This window comes from Oncorhynchus clarkii, chromosome 7 (assembly GCF_045791955.1).
Source record: "Oncorhynchus clarkii lewisi isolate Uvic-CL-2024 chromosome 7, UVic_Ocla_1.0, whole genome shotgun sequence".
In the NCBI taxonomy this organism is placed as follows: Eukaryota; Metazoa; Chordata; class Actinopteri; order Salmoniformes; family Salmonidae; genus Oncorhynchus; species Oncorhynchus clarkii.
This window is the reverse complement of record NC_092153.1, coordinates 18,046,567-18,070,582: the sequence shown is the minus strand read 5'-3', so window position 1 is coordinate 18,070,582 and position 24,016 is coordinate 18,046,567. Positions and strand designations below refer to the sequence as shown.

At 43.6% G+C, this 24,016-nt stretch overlaps 1 protein-coding gene across 2 annotated transcripts in view; it reads right to left on the bottom strand.

Annotated features, from left to right (window-relative positions):
- LOC139413001 (rho GTPase-activating protein 6-like) overlaps positions 1–21,262 on the bottom strand; it is a 79,615-nt gene extending 58,353 nt beyond the window's left edge. For both annotated transcript variants that reach the window (XM_071159955.1, XM_071159957.1), the window contains exon 1: positions 20,417–21,262. In XM_071159955.1, the coding sequence (XP_071016056.1) occupies positions 20,417–20,935 (519 nt within the window). In that variant the 5' untranslated portion in view covers positions 20,936–21,262. The remainder of the gene's footprint in view (positions 1–20,416) is intronic.
- Positions 21,263–24,016: the final 2,754 nt, after the last annotated feature.

Genomic DNA, 24,016 nt, shown 5'->3' with positions numbered 1-24,016 from the left:
ACTCAACCCTAACCCTGGTGAACTCAACCAACCCTAACCCTGGTGAACAACTCTAACCCTGGGGAACTCGACCCTAACCCTGGGGAACTCAACTCTAACCCTGGTGAACAACTCGGCCCTAACCCTGGGGAACTCGACCCTAACCCTGGTGAACAACTCTAAGCCTGGGGAACTCGGCCCTAACCCTGGTGAACAACTCTAACACTGGGGAACTCGGCCCTAACCCTGGGGACCTCGGCCCTAACCGTGGGGACCTCGGCCCTAACCGTGGGGAACTCGACCCTAACCCTGGTGAACTCCTCTAACCCTGGTGAACAACTCTAACCCTGGGGAACTCGGCCCTAACCCTGGGGACCTCGGCCCTATCCCTGGGGAACTCAACTCTAACCCTGGGGAACTCGACCCTAACCCTGGGGAACTCAACCCTAACCCTGGTGAACTCAACCCTAACCCTGGTGAACTCAACCCTAACCCTGGGGAACTCGACCCTAACCCTGGGGAACTCGACGCTAACCCTGGTGAACTCAACCCTAACCCTGGTGAACAACTCTAACCCTGGTGAACAACTCTAACCCTGGGGAACTCGGCCCTAACCCTGGGGAATTCGACCCTAACCCTGGTGAACTCGACCCTAACCCTGGTGAACAAATCTAACCCTGGGGAACTCGACCCTAACCCTGAGGAATTCGACCCTAACCCTGGTGAACTCGACCCTAACCCTGGGGAATTTGACCCTAACCCTGGTGAACTCGACTCTAACCCTGGGGAACTCGACCCTAACCCTGGGGAATTTGACCCTAACCCTGGTGAACTCGACCCTATGCTAGGGCTGGGAATTACTAGGGACTTCACGATATGATATTATCACGATACTTAGGTGCTGATAAGATACGTATTGAAAACTGATTTTACAGAGGGACAAGAGACAGAGCCATGAGAAAACACGTTTTTATCAGTCATGAAAACAAAAGTGCTGACAACGAATTGGCTCCCTATTTAAAAAGAACAAGCCATGAAGAAAAAATACTGTCGTTTTGGTGCAGCTTCAGCCAACTAGCTGAAAAATAATATTGTAATATTGTCAAAAAGATACAATATATCATCAAAATAATATCCTGACATGTAACTGTAGCGATCTTTTCCCATCACTACCCTACACTGCTCTCACATCTGGAGGCCAGGATACACACCACATTTATACACACATATTCTCACACACACACACACACACACCACACACACACACACACACACACACACACACACACACACGTAACGTCACAGCACCAGGCTTCTGGGGAGGGATACAGCAGTAGTGTAAGGGATCCATGCCTGGATATGATGTCTATACCCACTGAGTAACTCGTTAGTACTTTGTTCTCTGGCCATAGTATTACCATAATTCACACTCTTAAACAATAATATTATGTTGTAACAGCATGATCATGTGTAGGGGTTACAATCCAATGAGTCACTACCACCACAATGTTTGAGCAGGGAGAGATATTCATGGCAGGTTAGCTAGAGGAGGGGGGGGGCAGCTGGGCACAGCTGTAACCACAGGCCACCCGGAAGCTCAGCTCATTCACACTGACTGTGTTCTGCTGGATTGCACCAAATGTCGTTGCAGCTGTAGACTCAGCATTCTGTTCAGCTAGCTTTGAGTGAGGCTGTAACAGGGGAGGAAAAAGTCAATAGCACCCCCGTCTGGTTAACACAGCAACCTACACCTATTTCTCAACATCCCATCTTGTTTCTTGCACTCTGGATGCGTTCCCGTCAAACTCCCAACTCAGCCACATTGAACTGAATACCACTAGGTGGAGTTAAAGGGTTACATTGCCAAATGAGACACTCCTTTCGTCCGCATTGTCACAGAGAAGAGACTATTTATCTGGAATATGTTAACCAATTATTGCAGATGGATAGTCTCCTCGAATGTACTTTTGTGTGACCTCACATACAAACCTAAGCAACAATCAAACTACCACGTAGCTGTAGATGCCAATGTAACTCCCATATACATTTTTCCACGGTTCTAGCACTGCAGACACACACATTGCACTAGAAATTACATCTGAACATGATCAATTATCAAATCAGCTTCAGGGCATACACACACACACACAAACACTATAAGGAGGTGTTCTTTCCCTGTCCTACTCACATAGCCTCCAGTGTGTACTGGCCTGAGACATTAGGCCAGAAAACTCTACAAAGAAACACCTACTGTATATTGATACCAACTGCTCCACTACCACGTTCACATGGACACACACACACAAACACACACACACACACACACTCTAAACCCATCGCCCTGTTCCTCAAACGTAGGCCGCCCGGAGAGCAACAAAATAGTCTGAAGCTATTTTCTATTAATAGCTGCAGAGGCCATGGCTGCTGGGACTAAAATGCCTCTTGCTTCGTGTTTTGTTATGCTTCCTTGCTGTCTGACAGAGTTCAGGGTGAAAGGTCTTCTGGTTGGAGAGTCTGTTTGGCCTACATCTGAGGTGCCATATTTACACAACCATTACTATTTCTGCTGGCAGGCATTCAGGTCAGGCAAAGACCTGAATTAGAAAACCCAAGCAAATATGTGCCTCTTATTTTTAGAATCCCAAACACTTTTGCACATTTCAGTTTCACATCAGACGCCATCTTGCTTGGACACCGCTACTGTTGGATGTTTTAGTAATAATCACAAAATGTACAAGCTACAATAGCTACAATAGCTACTACAATACTTTGTCACGGTCTCTAATGACAATCCTACTAAAGTTGCGAGTTATTTTAAATTATAAACTGGGTGGTTCGAGCCCTGAATGCTGATTGGCTGACAGCCATGGTATATCAGACCGTATACCACGGGTATGACAAAACATGTATTTGTACTGCTCTAATTACATTGGTAACCAATTTATAATAACAATAAGGCATCTCAGGAGTTTGTGGTATATGGCCAATATACCACAGCTAAAGGCTGTATCCTGGCACTATTCGTCGTGCATAAGAACAGCACTTACCCGTGGTATATTGGCCATATACCATGCCCCCTCGTGCCTTATTGCTTAATTATTTCCAAGACCAAGACTGTACAACAGCAGATAAACCTGTCTCCTCTGAGCTCTGCCGGCCAATGGGAGTGAAGGGGGAACACACTGATAAGGTCCTCTCTCAGGAGCGATAGAGTTAGCTACACTGTAGCCTAGCTGAGTAATGTCTTGTTAGTTCACTAGCTCTGCAACATCCCTGTGATTAAATGTGGATATTCTTCTGCTGCTGGGCTCTGCCTGTCTGACAAACAAGTTCACAGAGTTTCACGGAGTCTCCCATCATTATTTAGGATGGATAGGCCTCCAAGAACGACAAGTTAGTTAGACTCTGTGATCTGTTCAGGTAGGATATATGGGCGCAATGATTGCTGGGGTCTAGCTATATGTTGTCATACAGGGGTCGCAGTTAGCTTGTTTTGGATTGTACTGGTAGCAGTGGGGTGCATTTAACTGTGTAGAGGTTGTCAGTTAGCCGGACTATTTGATTTTTGACAAAACTGGCACATGGTTGATGAGTAAGGCGGACTCGGATATTTCTCGACCCACAACAAAAGATTGTTTGTGAGCTTCGTCCATGTGATTAAGTGCAGTGAAGAACACTACGATACGGAGGAGAAGGGCCTCAGTTGGCTGCCACGGAAACCAGAGGTCAGGTCACAGCACTGAACAGGCAGAATGGTGAGAGGGAGCGGAGAAGAGAGAGAGAGAGAGAGAGAGAGAGAGAGAGAGAGAGAGAGAGAGAGAGAGAGAGAGAAAGATAGAGACACTCCAGGGGTAAGGTATGTGTGCCTGCTGTTATTACAGATACATGTGTATCCAATGACAACATAAGTAAAAGTAGTGGGAACAGTATCAATTGCTAGTGCTGGTGGTACAAGTAGAAGTAGCAGCATGAAAGTGGTAGTGGGCTAATATCAGCAGTTTCAATATGGTAAAGGTAGTATGCATACTGAACCTTTATTTAACTAGGCAAGTCAGTTAAGAACAAATTATTTTTTACAATGATGGCCTACACCGGGCCAAAACCCGGATGATGCCTGGTCAATTGGGTTCTTCACGTGGGCCTCCTCACACTGACTTACCCCTCTTTTGACCCGAGTCAATCAGAGAGCTGTCTAGAACAGTACATTAGATGTTATGTTCACTCGGATGAGAACACACTGAACCACATCACAGGCTGTCTGTAGAGTTTGTTTAGCTACGAATTGATTCAAAACACCTGAATATGGACTCTGCGACATGACAATGTTACTAGGCATAACTGTGTCACTTATTCCATAAGCTCATTCTGTGGACTTATCCTATATCGGCATAGGATTCAACTGAAGCCACTGTATCCTCCCATCTACATCAATCACAACATCAATCAAATGGTAAATTCAAAACAATCCATAGGCTCCTATAGACATGAATAGAGGGGACCTAGTAGTTCTACAGCATAAACGTCCGTATGCCATTCAGACTACTGTGTGTTTCTGGCACCAGTGCCTTGGTTATTCTAGGTAACAACAGGCCTGGGAAAGCAGGGTGAAAAAATTGAGCAGAAATAGCTGGAATTTAGCTGAGTGTGAAGCCAGAGGAGAGGATTGGGAATTGTGGGCAGTCACCCTTTTTCAACAGGGTCCCATGCATCAATGGACTGGAATTCCAAACAACTCTTCCACCCTTCTCTGAGGCTGAAGATAGGAAGAAGCCGTGGACGAGTGAGGCTGAAGCTAGGAAGCAGCCGTGGACGAATGAGGCTGAAGGCAGAAAACAGCCGTGGACGAGTGTGGCTGAAGCTAGGAAGCAGCCAAAGATGAGTGTTGCTGGAAAGCAGCCATGGGTCCAGGAAACAGTCGTGGACGAGTGAGGCTGAAGCTAGGAAGCAGCCAAGGATGAGTGTTGCTGGAAAGCAGCCATGGGTCTCGGAAGCAGCCATGGACGAGTTTCTTTCCCTCATCTACTATAAATGTCTACAGAAAAAAACGGAATGATTCGGACACGTAAAACATAACCTACAGCACCCAAGAACGATTTTTCTTTCTCCTTTTTTAGGAATGACTGTATTAGGAATTATTGTATCTCAAAAAGTTAAGTACAAAATATGAAATTCTTGGATGTGGGAGTGGTACTCCCATCCTAAAAGTGATTTATTTCTCAGTCTCAGTAGGAACGGCATGCGAATGGAAACTAGATGCCAAACTTCATGTTCTCGAAAAACAAGCACAAATCATTTCTGCTTATGCCGATCTTATCTCACTTGAGCAGAACTGTACCGATGTTAGAGAGTTTTGACACAGACAAATCCTAGATGGAAATTAAAGCACAAGGTAAATGAAGACTTATAGTTGTAATAATTTGTTAATGACACTTGTTTTCAGTGCTTCTCTCTCCGAATAAGATAGAATTCACATCGCAAATAAATTCACGTGTAAAAGGTCATTTTGAAAGAATGTGTGAATCTCAAACAGCAGTAGCCTATTGTGAAATGGAAACATACTGTAGCCGGACACACAACTTGTGTGTCAAATAGAATGTATCTTATTAAACCCTCCTGACCGACTGAAGTAGACCTGGCCTATAAAACACTTCCTTCCTTCAGGCTCATTCTCTAATAGTGACAGGAAATGAAAACTACTCGACTTCCTCGGCCTGATGAAGTCTACAGGTCCCGCTGGCAGAAGGGCCGGCCCGTACGGCCCTCTATTACAGATGGACAGAGGCACAGAGAAACAGCAGCACCTCTAAACTAGTCTTCAGGTGACATGCAAGATGGTAATAACCGTAGAGCAAAGTCCAACCGTGAGTCCAACTCTCCAAGCTTTGTGATCTTGAGCAAGTGTGTAGGTAGTCTATATGCGTGTTCTACTGAACAGCCACAAACATGGTAATCAGTGATATTGACTTGAGGGGAACGGAGGGCCTCCTGCACAGCCACTATTCTATTTCACATGGGCTGAAAGCCCAGGTCTGTTTGAAATACATTGCTTGTGAATTTCTCCATGTGAAGATTTAGCCTTTGTATAACAGATTGCCACAGTTCATATTCAACTAAATGAATAAATAAATTGAATTCATGAACCCAATACCCAGTACAAAGACTTATATTGGAGCAGTGTGAGGGTTTGAAATGGCTTAAATCATATACATGCTTTTCCCATGACTGACCACATTAACGTGTGAGCCCTTGTAGGAGAGACTTAATTGGCAACAGACACTGAGATTTGGCAACGGAGAATCATGTTCACTTTACATGTGGTTCTATTTCAGTAGATACCCCTTTTCCTCAAAAGGAGAGAACACTTTCCATGTAGACAAATAATAAACCTAAACCATGCCCCAAAATGCCATTTGTTTAGTGAAATGACTGCTAATAAACAGTATACATTTCGCACTACAGTTGTGAAATATAGCACCCCCAAAAAAGTTTTAAAGCACTGAAAATCGTACTAAAATCCAGCATTCAATACTACAAACTAACTGAATGATCACCCTCAGCCAGATCGTATGTCATGCAACCCTTTGTGGCATCCAACCCCTGTGTTTGAACAAGCCCACGGTTTTGAATGTTTTCCTCTCCTGGCAGGGAGAACAGACGGTTGGTTATTTTCATTTCTCCAAGCTGTAGAACATCATCCTAGTATGATTTTCTACTGCATAAACATTCCACTGTATCTCTCACAGAGACAGCAGGAGCACTTCACTCTGTGGATCACCTGAGGGAGCCATCTTGAGATAATGCAGAAGCCAAAGGTCTGTAGCCTTAGTGGTGATGGTGGGCTAGCACTAGTTCTAAGGCCTGACGCATGATCTGTTTGTGCTGTCTTGTCATAGGATAAGAGTCAGAAGAGCACAGAGATCTGGGACCAGGCTAGTAGTTGTAGGAAGGGTGTGTCAATGTGTCTCCTGATAAACCAACAAATAGTCCCCTTCATACACAAATCCAATAACATGCGATCTTCACTTCTAGGATTTTGTTTGTCTTAGGGTCCACTTTTTCAGTCAGATAGCGTCTGTAATTGACGGATAAATAATAGAGATATAAAATGCAAGCAACTACTCTAAAAAACGATCTGACCCAGATAACATGGTGTCGGTCAATAGTAACAACTACCACAACAAATTACATTCTGAGTGAAATTAGATTAGAACTCTAGTGGCAGAGGATTCGCAGACGCAAGTCCCCGGTTGATTTCCCCAAGGGGAAGGATGCGAGGGGGAAAAATGCGAACCAGTTATTTCTGCCGGTGTGGCATGCAGACGCACTGTCTTCTTTCTGCAATTAGCTTCATCATTTGATTGAAGTCCGGCCAGGGAACAATAATTGTCAGATGACATTCACCGAGAGTTATTTTCGAGCTAAGACAGAACTGCGATTCAGCACTACATGAAAAAGCGAACTGGGCAAAAGGGATGGCAGGTTGAACCAATCCAGACGCTACTACACACACTGAAAAACATTCCGGAGATGTCTCTGTCAAGGTCGTCACCCCCCTCTTTAAAGAAATGTGTGTGCGGGCGGGCGTGCGTGCGTGCGTATGTGCAGAGTGTAAGGTGGGGTAGCTTTTAGGCAAGGTCGAGTTGAAATCAAAACCCTTTCCTAAAAGATCCCAGTGTGATCCATCACAATGTGTGATCAATCAACTGGACTTGCCTAAACAGCACTGTAGCCTGAAGACAGACCTCACGATGACTATGCTGAGGAGACACGCTCAGAACACGTCCAGAACAGTAATATCTACCTAACCTTCTTTGAACACATGCATCCAGTTAGACCTGCAGTCTGCAGTCTTTGAACAGGTACGGGCAGTTATCAATGGTCTTTGAACACATGGTCTTGATTGTTTCGACAGGAGGTCTTCTCTTCTAGGTCACTTGACTTGAGAATGTCTCTCCGTGTGTATGTTTCTGTCTATGCCAGCTAGACTAGAACATGTACATTATACAGTGGAAACTGTCTATAGCAGCACTGAGCATCAACCAACCTGTAGCTCAGAGGAGTTTTCCTTATTCAATCTTACACTAACAGTGATTGCACAAACTTAACCTCATCGCTAACCCTAACATTAAACATTTGGGATTACATGTCTAAACTTAACCCATCACATTTCTCGCCTAAATAAACCATTCACATTTGTTTCTGCCCTCAGGGCATTATGGCAAAACAGTTATATTTTGTTTCACCAGACCAGTGGACATTTCTCCAAAAAGTACGATCTTTGACCCCATGTGCAGTTGCAAACCGTAGTCTAGCTTTTAATGGCGGTTTTGGAACAGTGGCTTCTTCTTTGCTGAGTGGCCTTTCAGCTTATGTCAATATAGGACTCGTTTTACTATGGATATAGATACTTTTGTACCTGTTTCCTCCAGCATCTTCACAAGGTCCTTTGCTGTTGTTCTGGGATTGATTTGTACTTTTCTCACCAAAGTGTATTCATCTCTAGGAGACAGAACGCGTCTCCTTCCTGAACGGTACGACGGCTGCATGGTCCCATGGTGTTTATACTTGCTATTGTTTGTACAGATGAACGTGGTACCTTCAGGCATTTGGAAATTGCTCCCAAGGACGAACCAGACTTGTAGAGGTCCACATTTCTTTTCAGAGGTCTTTGCTGATTTCCCCATGATGTCAAGCAAAGAGGCACTGAGTTTGAAGGTAGGCCTTGAAATACATCCACAGGTACACCTCCAATTGACTCAAATTATGTCAATTAGCAGAAGCTTCTAAAGCCATTTTCCAAGCTGTTTAAAGCCACAGTCAACTTAGTGTATGTAAACTTCTGACCCACTGGAATTGTGATACAGTGAATTATAAGTTAAATAATCTGTCTGGAAACAATTGTTGGAAAAATTACTTGTGTCATGCACAAAGTATATATGGTTTGTTAACAAGAAATTTGTGGAGTTGTTTAAAAACTGGTTTTAATGACTCCAACCTAAGTGTAGGTAAAATTCCGTATCCACAGTAAAATGAGTCCTATATCGACATGAAAGACCACTCAGCAAGGAAGAAGCCACTGCTCCAAAACCGCCATAAAATAGCCAGAGTACGGTTTGCAACTGCACATGGGGACAAAGATCGTACTTTTTGTCCTCTGTTCTGATTAAACAAAAATAGAACTGCTTGGCCATAATGACCATTGTTATGTTTGGAGGAAAAAAGGGGAGGCTTGCAAGCCAAAGAACAACATCCCAACCGTGAAGCACGGGGGGGGGGGGGGGGGGGGCAGATGCAATTGGTGCAATTCACAAAATAGATGGCATCATGAGGGAGGAAAATTATGTGGATATGTTGACGTAACATCTCAAGACATCAGTCAGGAAGTTAATGCTTGGTCGCAAATGGCTCTTCCAAATGGACAGTAACCCCAAGCATACTTTCAAAGTTGTGGCAAAATGGCTTAAGGACAACAAAGTCAAGGTATTAGAGTGGCCATCACAAAGCCCTGACCTCAATCTTATAGAAGATTTGTGGGAAGAACTGAAGAAGTGTGTGCGAGCAAGGAGGCCTACAAACCTGACTCAGTTACACCAGCTCTGTCAGGAGGAATGGGCCAAAATTCACCCAACGTATTGTGGGAAGCTTGTGGAAGGCTACCTGAAACATTTGACCCAAGTTAAACAATTTAAAGGCAATGCTACCAAATACTAATTGAGTGTATGTAAACTTCTGACCCACTGGGAATGTGATGAAAGAAATAAAAGCTGAAATAAATCATTCTCTCTGCTATTATCCTGACATTTCACATTCTTAAAATTAAGTGGTGATCCTAACTGACCTTAAACAGGGCATTTTTACTAGGACTAAATGTCAGGAATTGTAAAAAACGGAGTTTAAATGTACTTGGCTAAGGTGTATGTAAACTTCTGACTTCAACTGTATATCAGTAATACTATAATAATGTTATCCTGTCAACTTATAGGAGTGGGGAGAAACCATTAGGTAACTGCAGCTAAAAGAGTTGCCAGTATAAATCACAAGTAAGGAGCGAAGGGGTAATGACATAGGGCCAGTTTGAATAACTCTTTGAGATAACGTCTAGTAACTAAATGAATACATACTTATCCTAAATGAGTATGATGTGGACGTATCAGTGAAATGCACATGCGCCAAATCAAATCAAATCAAATCAAATTTTATTTGTCACATACACATGGTTAGCAGATGTTAATGCGAGTGTAGCGAAATGCTTGTGCTTCTAGTTCCGACAATGCAGTAATAACCAACAAGTAATCTAACTAACAATTCCAAAACTACTGTCTTGTACACAGTGTGAGGGGATAAAGAATATGTACATAAGGATATATGAATGAGTGATGGTACAGAGCAGCATAGGCAGATACAGTAGATGGTATCGAGTACAGTATATACATATGAGATGAGTATGTAAACAAAGTGGCATAGTTAAAGTGGCTAGTGATACATGTATTACATAAGGATACAGTCGATGATATAGAGTACAGTATATACGTATGCATATGAGATGAATAATGTAGGGTAAGTAACATTATATAAGGTAGCATTGTTTAAAGTGGCTAGTGATATATTTACATAATTTCCCATCAATTCCCATTATTAAAGTGTCTGGAGTTGAGTCAGTGTCAGTGTGTTGGCAGCAGCCACTCAATGTTAGTGGTGGCTGTTTAACAGTCTGATAGCCTTGAGATAGAAGCTGTTTTTCAGTCTCTCGGTCCCAGCTTTGATGCACCTGTACTGACCTCGCCTTCTGGATGATAGCGGGGTGAACATGCAGTGGCTCGGGTGGTTGATGTCCTTGATGATCTTTATGGCCTTCCTGTGACATCGGGTGGTGTAGGTGTCCTGGAGGGCAGGTAGTTTGCCCCCGGTGATGCGTTGTGCAGACCTCACTACCCTCTGGAGAGCCTTACGGTTGAGGGCGGAGCAGTTGCCGTACCAGGCGGTGATACAGCCCGCCAGGATGCTCTCGATTGTGCATCTGTAGAAGTTTGTGAGTGCTTTTGGTGACAAGCCGAATTTCTTCAGCGTCCTAAGGTTGAAGAGGCGCTGCTGCGCCTTCTTCACAATGCTGTCTGTGTGAGTGGACCAATTCAGTTTGTCTGTGATGTGTATGCCGAGGAACTTAAAACTTGCTACCCTCTCCACTACTGTTCCATCGATGTGGATAGGGGGGTGTTCCCTCTGCTGTTTCCTGAAGTCCACAATCATCTCCTTAGTTTTGTTGACGTTGAGTGTGAGGTTATTTTCCTGACACCACACTCCGAGGGCCCTCACCTCCTCCCTGTAGGCCGTCTCGTCGTTGTTGGTAATCAAGCCTACCACTGTTGTGTCGTCCGCAAACTTGATGATTGAGTTGGAGGCGTGCGTGGCCACGCAGTCGTGGGTGAACAGGGAGTACAGGAGAGGGCTCAGAACGCACCCTTGTGGGGCCCCAGTGTTGAGGATCAGCGGGGAGGAGATGTTGTTGCCTACCCTCACCACCTGGGGGCGGCCCGTCAGGAAGTCCAGTACCCAGTTGCACAGGGCGGGGTCGAGACCCAGGGTCTCGAGCTTGATGACGAGCTTGGCGGGTACTATGGTGTTGAATGCCGAGCTGTAGTCAATGAACAGCATTCTCACATAGGTATTCCTCTTGTCCAGATGGGTTAGGGAAGTGTGCAGTGTGGTTGAGATTGCATCGTCTGTGGACCTATTTGGGCGGTAAGCAAATTGGAGTGGGTCTAGGGTGTCAGGTAGGGTGGAGGTGATATGGTCCTTGACTAGTCTCTCAAAGCACTTCATGATGACGGAAGTGAGTGCTACGGGGCGGTAGTCGTTTAGCTCAGTTACCTTAGCTTTCTTGGGAACAGGAACAATGGTGGCCCTCTTGAAGCATGTGGGAACAGCAGACTGGTATAGGGATTGATTGAATATGTCCGTAAACACACCGGCCAGCTGGTCTGCGCATGCTCTGAGGGCGCGGCTGGGGATGCCGTCTGGGCCTGCAGCCTTGCGAGGGTTAACACGTTTAAATGTCTTACTCACCTCGGCTGCAGTGAAGGAGAGACCGCAAGTTTTCGTTGCAGGCCGTGTCAGTGGCACTGTATTGTCCTCAAAGCGGGCAAAAAAGTTATTTAGTCTGCCTGGGAGCAGGACATCCTGGTCCGTGACTGGGCTGGATTTCTTCCTGTAGTCCGTGATTGACTGTAGACCCTGCCACATGCCTCTTGTGTCTGAGCCGTTGAATTGAGATTCTACTTTGTCTCTGTACTGACGCTTAGCTTGTTTGATAGCCTTGCGGAGGGAATAGCTGCACTGTTTGTATTCAGTCATGTTACCAGACACCTTGCCCTGATTAAAAGCAGTGGTTCGCGCTTTCAGTTTCACACGAATGCTGCCATCAATCCACGGTTTCTGGTTAGGGAATGTTTTAATCGTTGCTATGGGAACGACATATTCAACGCACGTTCTAATGAACTCGCACACCGAATCAGCGTATTCGTCAATGTTGTTGTCTGACGCAATACGAAACATGTCCCAGTCCACGTGATGGAAGCAGTCTTGGAGTGTGGAGTCAGCTTGGTCGGACCAGCGTTGGACAGACCTCAGCGTGGGAGCCTCTTGTTTTAGTTTCTGTCTGTAGGCAGGGATCAACAAAATGGAGTCGTGGTCAGCTTTTCCGAAAGGGGGGCGGGGCAGGGCCTTATATGCGTCGCGGAAGTTAGAGTAACAATGATCCAAGGTCTTTCCACCCCTGGTTGCGCAATCGATATGCTGATAAAATTTGGGGAGTCTTGTTTTCAGATTAGCCTTGTTAAAATCCCCAGCTACAATGAATGCAGCCTCCGGATAAATGGTTTCCAGTTTGCAAAGAGTCAAATAAAGTTCATTCAGAGCCAACGATGTGTCTGCTTGGGGGGGGATATATACGGCTGTGATTATAATCGAAGAGAATTCTCTTGGTAGATAATGCGGTCTACATTTGATTGTGAGGAATTCTAAATCAGGTGAACAGAAGGATTTGAGTTCCTGTATGTTTCTTTCATCACACCATGTCACGTTAGTCATAAGGCATACGCCCCCGCCCCTCTTTTTACCAGAAAGATGTTTTTTCCTGTCTGCGCGATGCGTGGAGAAACCTGTTGGCTGCACCGCTTCGGATAGCGTCTCTCCAGTAAGCTACGTTTCCGTGAAGCAAAGAACGTTACAGTCTCTGATGTCCCTCTGGAATGCTACCCTTGCTCGGATTTCATCAACCTTGTTGTCAAGAGACTGGACATTGGCAAGAAGAATGCTAGGGAATGGTGCACGGTGTGCCCGTCTCCGGAGTCTGACCAGAAGACCGCCTCGTTTCCCTCTTTTTCGGAGTCGTTTTTTTGGGTCGCTGCATTGGATCCACTCCGTTGTCCTGTTTGTAAGGCAGAGCACAGGATCCGCGTCGCGAAAAGCGTATTCTTGGTCGTACTGATGGTGAGTTGACGCTGATCTTATATTCAGTAGTTCTTCTCGACTGTATGTGATGAAACCTAAGATGACCTGGGGTACTAATGTAAGAAATAACACGTAAAAAAACAAAAAACTGCATAGTTTCCTAGGAACGCGAAGCGAGGCGGCCATCTCTGTCGGCGCCGGAAGTAGTACTATATGAAGTGTTTCATTCCAAAACACTATAGAGCAATTTTTCAGGGATGTTGGTAAATGAGCTTTTATTGTTTTGAGAAATTATAAAAGAGATTGGTGCCACAGTGTCTCCTGACCCCTCCTGTCTCAGCCTCCAGTATTTATGCTGCAGTAGTTTATGTGTCGGGGGCTAGGGTCAGTTTGTTATATCTGGAGTACTTCTCCTGTCCTATCCGGTGTCCTGTGTGAATTTAAGTATGCTCTCTCTAATTCTCTCTTTCTTTCTTTCTCTCTCTCGGAGGACCTGAGCCCTAGGACCAAGCCTCAGGTGTCACGTTCTGACCTTTATTTCCTTTGTTTTGTCATTATTTAGTATGGTCAGGGCGTGAGTTGGGGTGGGCAGTCTATGTTTGTTTTTCTATGATTTGGTTATTTCTATATTTCGGCCTAGTATGGTTCTCAATCAGAGGCAGGTGTCATTAGTTGTCTCTGATTGAGAATCATCCTTAGGTAGCCTGGGTTTCACTGTTTGTTTGTGGGTGTTTGTTTCCGTGTCTGTGTTTTTCACCACACGGTACTGTTTTGGGTTTCGTTCATTCCACGGTTATTGTTTTTGTATTCAGTTGTTCATGTGTACTATTTCTTATTAAAAGAACCATGGACACTTACCACGCCGCATATTGGTCCTCTGATCCTTTTCGCCTCTCCTCTTCGGAAGAAGAGGAGGAAATCCCTTCCATCAGGACTACCTGACATGATGACTCCTTGCTGTCCCCAGTCCACCTGGCCGTGCTGCTGCTCCAGTTTCAACTGTTCTGCCTGTGATGATTATTATTTGACCATGCTGGTCATTTATGAACATTTAAACATCTTGGCCATGTTCTGTTATAATCTCCACCTGGCACAGCCAGAAGAGGACTGGCCACCCCACATAGCCTGGTTCCTCTCTAGGTTTCTTCCTAGGGAGTTTTTCCTAGCCACCGTGCTTCTACACCTGCACTGCTTGCTGTTTGGGGTTTTAGGCTGGGTTTCTGTACAGCACTTTGAGATATCAGCTGATGTACGAAGGGCTATATAAATAAATTTGATTTGATTGTGTTTTTTCCCCCTATGGCATGGGGTTGTTCAATGACAGTATTTGCTTAAAATCTATCCCTTCATGGTTTCATATCAGAGGGAGAAATAACCATATATTTTCAAAATGCTTTATGTACGCATCACTCAGAGAAATAAGTAGTTTTGCTATGTTTTACACAGACAAATGTAGCAAACACAACCAAAGAAATTGACATCAATATTTAAAATATATTTTTTTGTTGATAAATTATTAAATACAGTAATATGAGATTTGCATTTTAGTCATTTAGCAGATGCTCTTATCCAGAGCGACTTACAGTAAGTGCATTCATCTTAAGATAGCTGGGTGAGACAACATGTCACGTTCACTGTCTTCAAACTCCCTGTCATAGATGAGCCAAAGGCGCAGGGTGCATGTAACACCACATCTTTAATAAAGTGAAACCTTCACACAAAAAAAACACTTAAACAGAAACCGACCGTGAACAAACCGTGGCACACACACACACACACACACACACACACACACACACACACACACACACACACACACACACACACACACACACACACACACACACACACACACACACACACACACACACACACACACACACACACACACACACACAGAAAATAAATAATTACCCACAACATTAGGTGGGAAAAAGGCTGCCTAAGTCTGATTCCCAATCAGAGACAACGATAGACAGCTGCCTCTGATTGGGAACCACACTTGGTCAAAAACAAAGAAATAGAAAACATAGAATGCACACCCAAATCACACCCTGACCTAACCAAATAGAGAAATAAAACGGCTCTCTAAGGTCAGGGCGTGACACAACCACATATCACAGTCAAATATACAGGATACAAACATTCCATTCCAGCTAAACAATGTATATATAGCATTTTGGCACGAATAAGACTTTTTCTTACACACATCTAAAATCTATTAACTTAAAATTTGAGAATAGTAATATTTTACACACACGTGAAGGCACCCATTAGCGATAATTTCTGATGAAAAAACACAAATGTGAAAAATAGGTGGATATAGCACATTGGAAATAAACTCTTCATATGCTATACTGTACAGAATGTGCATTAAATTAAGTCATATATGCCTGGATGAGTCTCAGGCCTACTTAGCAACAACGAAACATAAACAGTAAACATACAGTATGTCCAGGAATGGCCTTTTCCTGAAGCTTCAAGCTGGTGTCTTTAGTAGAATGACTCAATAAGATAAACTAAGACACCCTAGCTACTGCTTTTCTCCTTCTCTTCCCCCTTTTTCTTCTTTCCACTCGTTCACTCTTAAACCATTAATGGAAGTGATGTCCAAAAATAGGTCCTGAATGTAAACCTTCTAGTTCTTCACAAACCTCAACAAACTGGTTTCACTTCCTGTTCGTGGATCACATCGGAAAATAATAATTACTCTACTCTGAATCTCTTAGCTGAGTAGTTGGTCGAAATGTTCAATTCGGTATCTTGTGATTTCATTAGGCCGATCTGACACAGAATCAATACAGAATCAACACCACTAATCAACACCCAACACCCACTAAGGGAATCCAAAGATAGACTGTCAAATGGCAATTTATGACAAGATAAGCAAGCTACAAAACAAAATATGATATGACAAAAACATGTTCGAAAAAACTGAATACACTACAGCATGTATCCACTAGTTGTGCTTGCCAGCGTCTGTAGGAATAGACTAGTGGGATACCACTATCTTTTCTAAATATTGTGGAGAAGAAGAAGCAACCCTGCTTTATCTCAATGATACATAATGTATGCAGTGGTAGGATATCCAAAAACAGAGTTACGACCTTGTTAGTGTTTAATACGATAGGCCTTGCGAGTGATCCAAAAACCATAAATCCCAAACCACCTTTGCCAGTTTCGGTTTGCAATTAATGTTCCCTGCACTCTCAATAGGTGCCCTTGGGGTTTTAGGCTAGGTTTCTGTATAAGCACTTTGTGACATCTGCTGATGTAAAAAGGGTTTGATAAATACATTTGATTGATTGATGGGTTGTACCGTCCGAGGATTTCGGGATGAGAAATTACACACCCAAGGAGGCAACACCCAATTACACCCAGGTAGACGATTGATTGTAGACTTCAAAGGAGCCTTCTAGAGATAATAGATAGCAGATCAAACACACTTTTCATCACCATAACTGAATCAGAGACCCAAAATACTTGATGTGTTACATCATATGCTGTTGATGTCAACTAGTTTAGAACGTCTGGTAACGAGGAACTACCTGTCCTTTTGCCATATACCTGACAAACCTAGCAAACCTGACATGTTGGTTTTGGAATTGAGTATTTGAAACAACGTGGCACCGTCATAAGATGCCACCTTTCCAACTAATTTATGCCCTGCTTGAGCTGCCTGTAAGCAGTAAGTGCCGTTATTATGAATTGGAAACGTCTCGGAGCAACAACGGCTCAGACGCAAAGTGGTATGCCACACAAGCTCACAGAACGGGATCGCCAAGTGCTGAAAAGCTTAAAAATTGCCTGTCCTCGGTTGCAACACTCACTACCGAGTTCCAAACTGCCTCTGGAAGTAATGTCAGCGCAAGAACTGTTCGTTGGGAGCTTCATGAAATGGGCTTCCATGGCCAAGCAGCCACACACAAGCCTAAGATCACCATGTGCAATGCCAAGCATTGGCTGGAGTGGTGTAAAGATTGCTGCCATTGAACTCTGGAGCAATGGAAACACGTTCTCTGGAGTGATGAATCACGCTTCACCATTGGGTAGTCCAACGGACAAATCTGGGTTTGGCGGATGCCAGAAGAACGACACCTGCCCGATTGCATTGTGTCAACTGTAAAGTTTGTTTGAGGAAGAATAAAGGTCTGGGGTTGTTTTTCATGGTTCGGGAAAGGCCCCTTAGTTCCAGTGAAGGGAAATATTAAACCTACAGCATACAATGACATTGTAGATGATTCTGTGCTTCCAACTTTGTGGCAACTGTTTGGGGAAGGGCTTTTCCTGATCCAGCATGAAAATTCCCCATGCACAAAGCGAAATCCATACAGAAATGATATGTCGAGATTGGTGTGGAAGAACTTGACTGGCCTGTAAAGAGCCCTGACCTCAACTCCATCGAACACCTTTTGGATTAATTGGAATGCCGACTGCGAGCCAGGCGTCATCGCCCAACATCAGTTCCCGACCTCACTAATGCTCTTATGGCTGAATAGAAGCAAGTACCCGCAGCAATGTTCCAACATATAGTGGAAAGCCGTTCCCAGAAGAGTGGATACTGTTATAGCAGCAAAGCGGGGACCAACTCCATATTATTAATGCCCATGACTTGGAATAAGATGTTCGACGGGCAGGTGTCCACTTACTTGTGTAGTGTAGCTCGAAGGGATAATACCAGTCACAGGAAAGATACTGCCTCTACCCCTGCGTCCTAGAGCATCAAAGTCACCATAGTTTAACTGTCAGCAAAAAAGGAAATCATATCTGTTGCCTCTGTTTAATGGATTTAAATATAAATGTAATTCAATTATATTATATTCAATCACATTCAGGCTTGTAGGAAATTCCCACCATTCACACTGACTGAGTTTCCTGAATCATAGGTCTATGTCACATTCATTGCCCTGTTTTGGGGAACAACAACATAATGGGGAAGGGTCCACAAATCGTGAAACAGCTAATTTTTTTTTGTCTGTCTTTTACCCAGTGACAGTTCAGTTCATACTGGTGAGAACCAACTCAGTGCCATCAAAACGCGTTGTCACGTGCTGCCAAAGCATCGCTACATGAACGTAATTCCAGGTTTAGCGCTACACAGGATCCTTGGGATGTCCCAACCCTAACCCTAACCCTAACCTTAACCTTAACCTTAACCTCTCCATTTACTCTAGGGCTCTCCAACCCTGTTCCTGGAGAGCTATCGTCCTGTAGGTTTTCGCTCCAACACCAGTTGTAACTAACTTGATTCAGGTTATCAACCAGCTAATTATTAGAATCAGGTGCGCTAGATTAGGGTTGGAGTGAAAACCTACAGGATGATAGCTCTCCAGGAAGAGGGTTGGAGAGCCCTGCTTTACCCTAACCTTAACCATAACCACAGGAGGTTGGTGGAACCTTAATTGGGGAGGGCGGGCTCATTTTAATGGCTGAAGTGGAATCGATGGAATAGTATCAAATACATCAAACACATGGTTTCCAGGTGTTTGATGCTATTCCATTAGCTCCTTTCCAGCCATTATTATGAGCCGTCCTCCCTAAAGCAGCCTCCCTTACCTAACCCTAACTTTAGCCCTTAACTTCACCATTTTAAATGTAAACTTCAGGTACGAGCGTCCTAAGGATCCCAGATAGCAAGGGAGTCCACTAGAGATGGGGGGGGGGGGGGGGACGGACGACATCATTACACCTTTCAACTAGACTGGAGCATGTGGACAGCTGCCAAATATGCAGCCATTAAAGCCACAGCTAAAAATAAATCCCAAGTATGTTTTTGTAAGGATTTCATTATGGGTCTGACTGCTGCAGCCACTCTGCAGATGCTGTTACATGCAGGCACTCTCTCCTATTAACTATGGAAATATGAAACAAATCATCTCTAATAATCAAAAGACAAGAAATGGAAATATAAACACGTGTCACCTTCGGGCCTACTCCGGAACATTGTACAGCGCCTTCAGAAAGTCTTCATACCCCTTAGGTTGTTACACATTTTGTTGTGGTACAGCCTGAATTCAAAACGGATTAAATCTTCTTCTTTTTTTTACACATCTAAACACAATAACCCATCATGACAAAGTGAAAAGATGTCTTTAGACATTTTTGCACATTTATTGAAAATTAAATACAGAAATATCTCATTTACATAATTATTCACACCCCTGAGTCAATACATGATAGAATCACCTTTGGCAGCAATTACAGCTGTGAGTTTTTCTGGGTAAGTCTAAGAGCTTTGCACACCTGGATTGCACAATATTTGCACGTTTATTTTTGTATAATTCTTCAAGCTCTATCAAGTTGATTGTTGATCATTGATAGACAGCCATTTATAACTTGCCATAGATTTTCAAGTCGATTTAAGTCAAAACTGTAACTAGGCCACTTAAGAACATTCAAGGTCGTCTTGGTAAGCAACTCCAGTGTATGTTTGGCCTTGTGTTTTAGGTTATTTTTATTCTGTATTTTATTTTGTATTTATTACACCACTACTTTTTCTGGGGTCCAAACACACCAAGCACCCACATTTTATATAAAACAAAATATAAAACAGTGAACTATGTTTGTCCTGAATGAGCTAAAGATAAAACAGTAAATGATATAACATCCATACACCACCACATATCCACAACACAAAATGTTCAATACCACTATACAACAATATCACAATGTGTGCGTATGCATGTACCTTGCCTTAATACTTATTGCCTCAAGACATTTCAGCTTTTCATTTTTTTAAATGTGTAAACTTTTATAAAAACTTAATGCGCGGTATTGTGTGTAGGTCAGTGACACAAAATCTAAATGTAATCAACGTTAAACTCAGGCTGTAACACAACTAAATGGGGAAAAAGTCGAGAGGTGTGAATACTTTCTGAGGGCACTGTAAATCCTCAAAGACAAAAGTATGTTGTCAATATGTCATTCCTCTTGAATACCATGAAGGCTTATTTTTTATTGCGTGGAGTGCACGCATCTTCATATTTACCTCCGACTTCCAAACGATATAGGCGTGAGAACTGGACTGTTGCTGCTTCTTCTGAAGCCATCTCCGCGGTGAGAATAATGTGTTCGTGCTCCCAGTTGGAGTGACGCTGGGGGTCCTCACCAGAAACGGTAAATCCCACGCGGTATTCCGCTTTGTGCCCCTCACAGTCACGTCATAGTTAAAGGGAAAGTTTGATGTCGGGGAGAGGTCCAAGGGTGTGGAGGGACCAGATAAATTCGAAAGGGGTTGTTTCACCCTAAGATTTCTGGACCGGGCATCTGATTTCAACGCAACCGGGTGCTCAGGGGAGCTTGGCGAGGATGAAAACGCACCTGCCTCCTCAACGCGCAAACCAGGTGACCCCAAGCGGTCCCCATGGGTTCCATCTGTCTCTGTGCCACATTTCCTTATAATATCAGGGTCCAGGCTCCGAGTTTGTCGCAACTTCCTTTTAGAGATGGCTTTTGAGGCTGGAGTTGAGCAGGAGAAGACGTTCAGTAGTCCTTGACCAGATGACATCTCTATCTCCCCTCTGCACAAACGCAGCAGCGTTTGAAAAAAACAACCTTTTCTCAGAAGTTTAGTTTAAGCGCCGTAAAGAACCAAACCACGAGATAGGTCCCATCAATATACTTCTACAGTGAACCCTTGGTCCACGTGTTTTTGTGCTGTCATCGTTAGAATGCCTTGGTTCAGATAAAGCGAGAGACAGAGAGCGCGCAAATGAATCCAATTCTATGTGCGGTGTTATTATGCATGCAGCTCAGCTTGTTCCCAAACTGTAGTCAGAGCGGACGGCAGGATGAGAGAAGTTTCGCAGCTGATTACCCTCGCCGCCGCTCCTCTAATCCGTCCAATGCGCTCCTGTGGCCGTTAAAACTGCGCACTCGTGTTGCTCCAATGAGCAAAACCAGTGCTTACAAGTGTCTTCCCCGGGTCTTTACCTGCATCTTTCAAGTTCGTATCATAAATTAATTGTATAGCCTACATATGTTGGGCCTATGTGATGTATAGCTGCATAGCCTAACTTTCACTTTGTTGAAATAAAGCACAACTAAAGCTGGCCGATTGAGGACATGGCATAAAGATTAATCATCGACCTAAAGCCATAATCCATAAATGAGGATTAATCCTATAGTCTAGTCTATTTTACTATAATTCACATTTGTACATTACATTGGGACACATGGCGCTTGTGTCTTACCCTCAAAATAAAAATCATGGTCTGATTATCTTGCTGATTATCTTGCTCTCTGCAAGTTTCTCAGAAGTTGTGAGAAAGACTGTCAGGCACAATGTTGCTATATGTGGGTTAGCTGCTATGCAGCACGTTTGGCCAGAAGGAGCTCAGACTTGGCTCCTTCCTTCCAACTCAACTCTACCAGTGGTAACATTGTAAATGGACATTTCGTAGGTGTCTTTTGAGACGCTCAGGGTTATAGGGGCATGGCTTCCTCTTTCTATAATTCTCCCAGCTTTCACTCTCTCTCAATTCAATTCAAGGGCTTTAATGGCATGGGAAACATATTTTAACATTGCCAAAGCAAGTGAAATAGATCATAAACAAGAGTGAAACAAACGATACAAATGAACAGTAGACATTACACTCACCGAAGTTCCAAAGAAATAAAGACATTTCAAATGTCACATTATGTCTCTATACAGTGCTGTAGCGATGCGCAAATAGGTTAAAGTGCAAAAGGGAGGAGCCCCAGCGTTTTCAAATTCTTTGTGGATCACTCTCTCTCTTTATCTCATCCGTTCCCCCTGTCTGTTTTTAGGCTGGTCAAATCTCACTGAGCTGTTATCAGTGTCATGCAGTGCAGCTTCATAAGCAGCTTTATCAGGGCAACCCCCTCCTCCAGTCTCCCATGAGGCACCATTTTCCCCATACCTTCACACACACATACAGGCAGGTACACACCCATGCATGCATATACAGGAATGAACATAGGCATGCATGTACGCAGAAAGGCAGGCCTGCACGCATGTACACACACACACATACACACAGAAGCAAGGCAATTATTCATCCCTTCTCATCATTTTGGGGTCCCGAGTGGCGCAGTGGTCTAAGGCACTGCATCTGAGCGCTAGAGGCGTCACTACAGACCCTGGTTCGATTGAATGCTGTCTCACAACCGGCCGTGATTGGGAGTCCCATAAGGTGGCGCACAATTGGCCCAGTGTCGTTTGGGTTAGGGTTTGGCCGGGGTAGGCCGCCATTGTTCTTAACTGACTTGCCTAGTTAAATAAAGGTTAAATAAAATTTTAAAAAATGCAAAAATGATAAAAGCGCAGTAGTGTAGATAGAGGGATAGAGATTGGTGAGAAGGAATCAGAAATAAGCAATCTATTGCTGCTCTACCTCACGGTTGCAGGGGTTGTAAAAGGGGCCCCAGCACTGAAACCAGACATGTGACTATATGGTTGGTGTGTACCAGAGGTAGAAATCACCATCACACATGCATGTCTTTTTTACAAAAACGTCTGTAGTGTCCGAATGGTTTGAGCAACAAACTATTAAAACCCACATATTTTATTAATAGAGTAATGGGAGTAAAACAGCCTGCAGGGGTTAAATTAGGATGAGAGGGGTGCTGGGTAGGGGACTAAGTAGAATGGTTTCTAATATACTTTAGTGGGCATCAGCCACTAGAAACCAAATATGATTCTAAAACACTTATATAAAAATGTGTTTATAGATAATATCAGTCCAATTGGCTGTTATAGGAAGAGTAAAGATTTTTTAACAAATAAACTGTTCTGCTCTGATTCATTATAATTGGAGAAGTCGGTTTCTTGTCTAGCCATAAGGCAGGAAACAGGTAGCCTACTTCATCAGTAGCCTACTCTGGCCAACAGTAAACATATGTAGTGTGTTAGGCTAATTAAGTAGGCTATGACATAAAATCCTGACCTTGTGAGTTGACTGAGCTAAATGTGTCACTCATTAGAATTGCACTGTGAATGCAGGTCTTATTCATGTCACACATCAGTGTGGTGACAGAAGTGACAGCAGAGATAGCCTGATGGTTTCTGTCAGAATGGAAAAAAGCACACACTTGCACTGATAAGCGGTTCAGCATACAAGGCATCATACACATAAATGCAACTAGGCCATAAGAAGAGGGATTTCCTTCAGAGTCTCTCTCAAACTGTCTCGCTCACTGTTTTTTCATCTGAAAACTGAAATGGTGCTAGTTCCGTCTCCAAATTTAGAAAATAATAAGCCTCATTAAGCTGAGTAAACATTCACCATCTGAACTCTATCAAAATGTTTTTGTTTGCAATATGTAATAAAAAGCATGAGCTGGCACACACCCAGAGAATCGCTGTGCCTTCTTCAGGGTGATGTAAACATATATGCCTTAGTTTGAAACAAGCTCAGGTTGGAAAAAGCGTATTTTTGTTGACATAACTTTTAATTGTTACTGGTTGTCCTTTGTTGCGTTATTTACTAGCTACATGGACAAACTTTTGATTTATTGTAGGAGGGGCAACATGTCACAGAAATATTAGTAAGATCATCTTTGAATAACGGCCGCCCTCTGCTGGTCAATATGATGTACTGTTAATTTCTACGGCGTCCACGAAGGA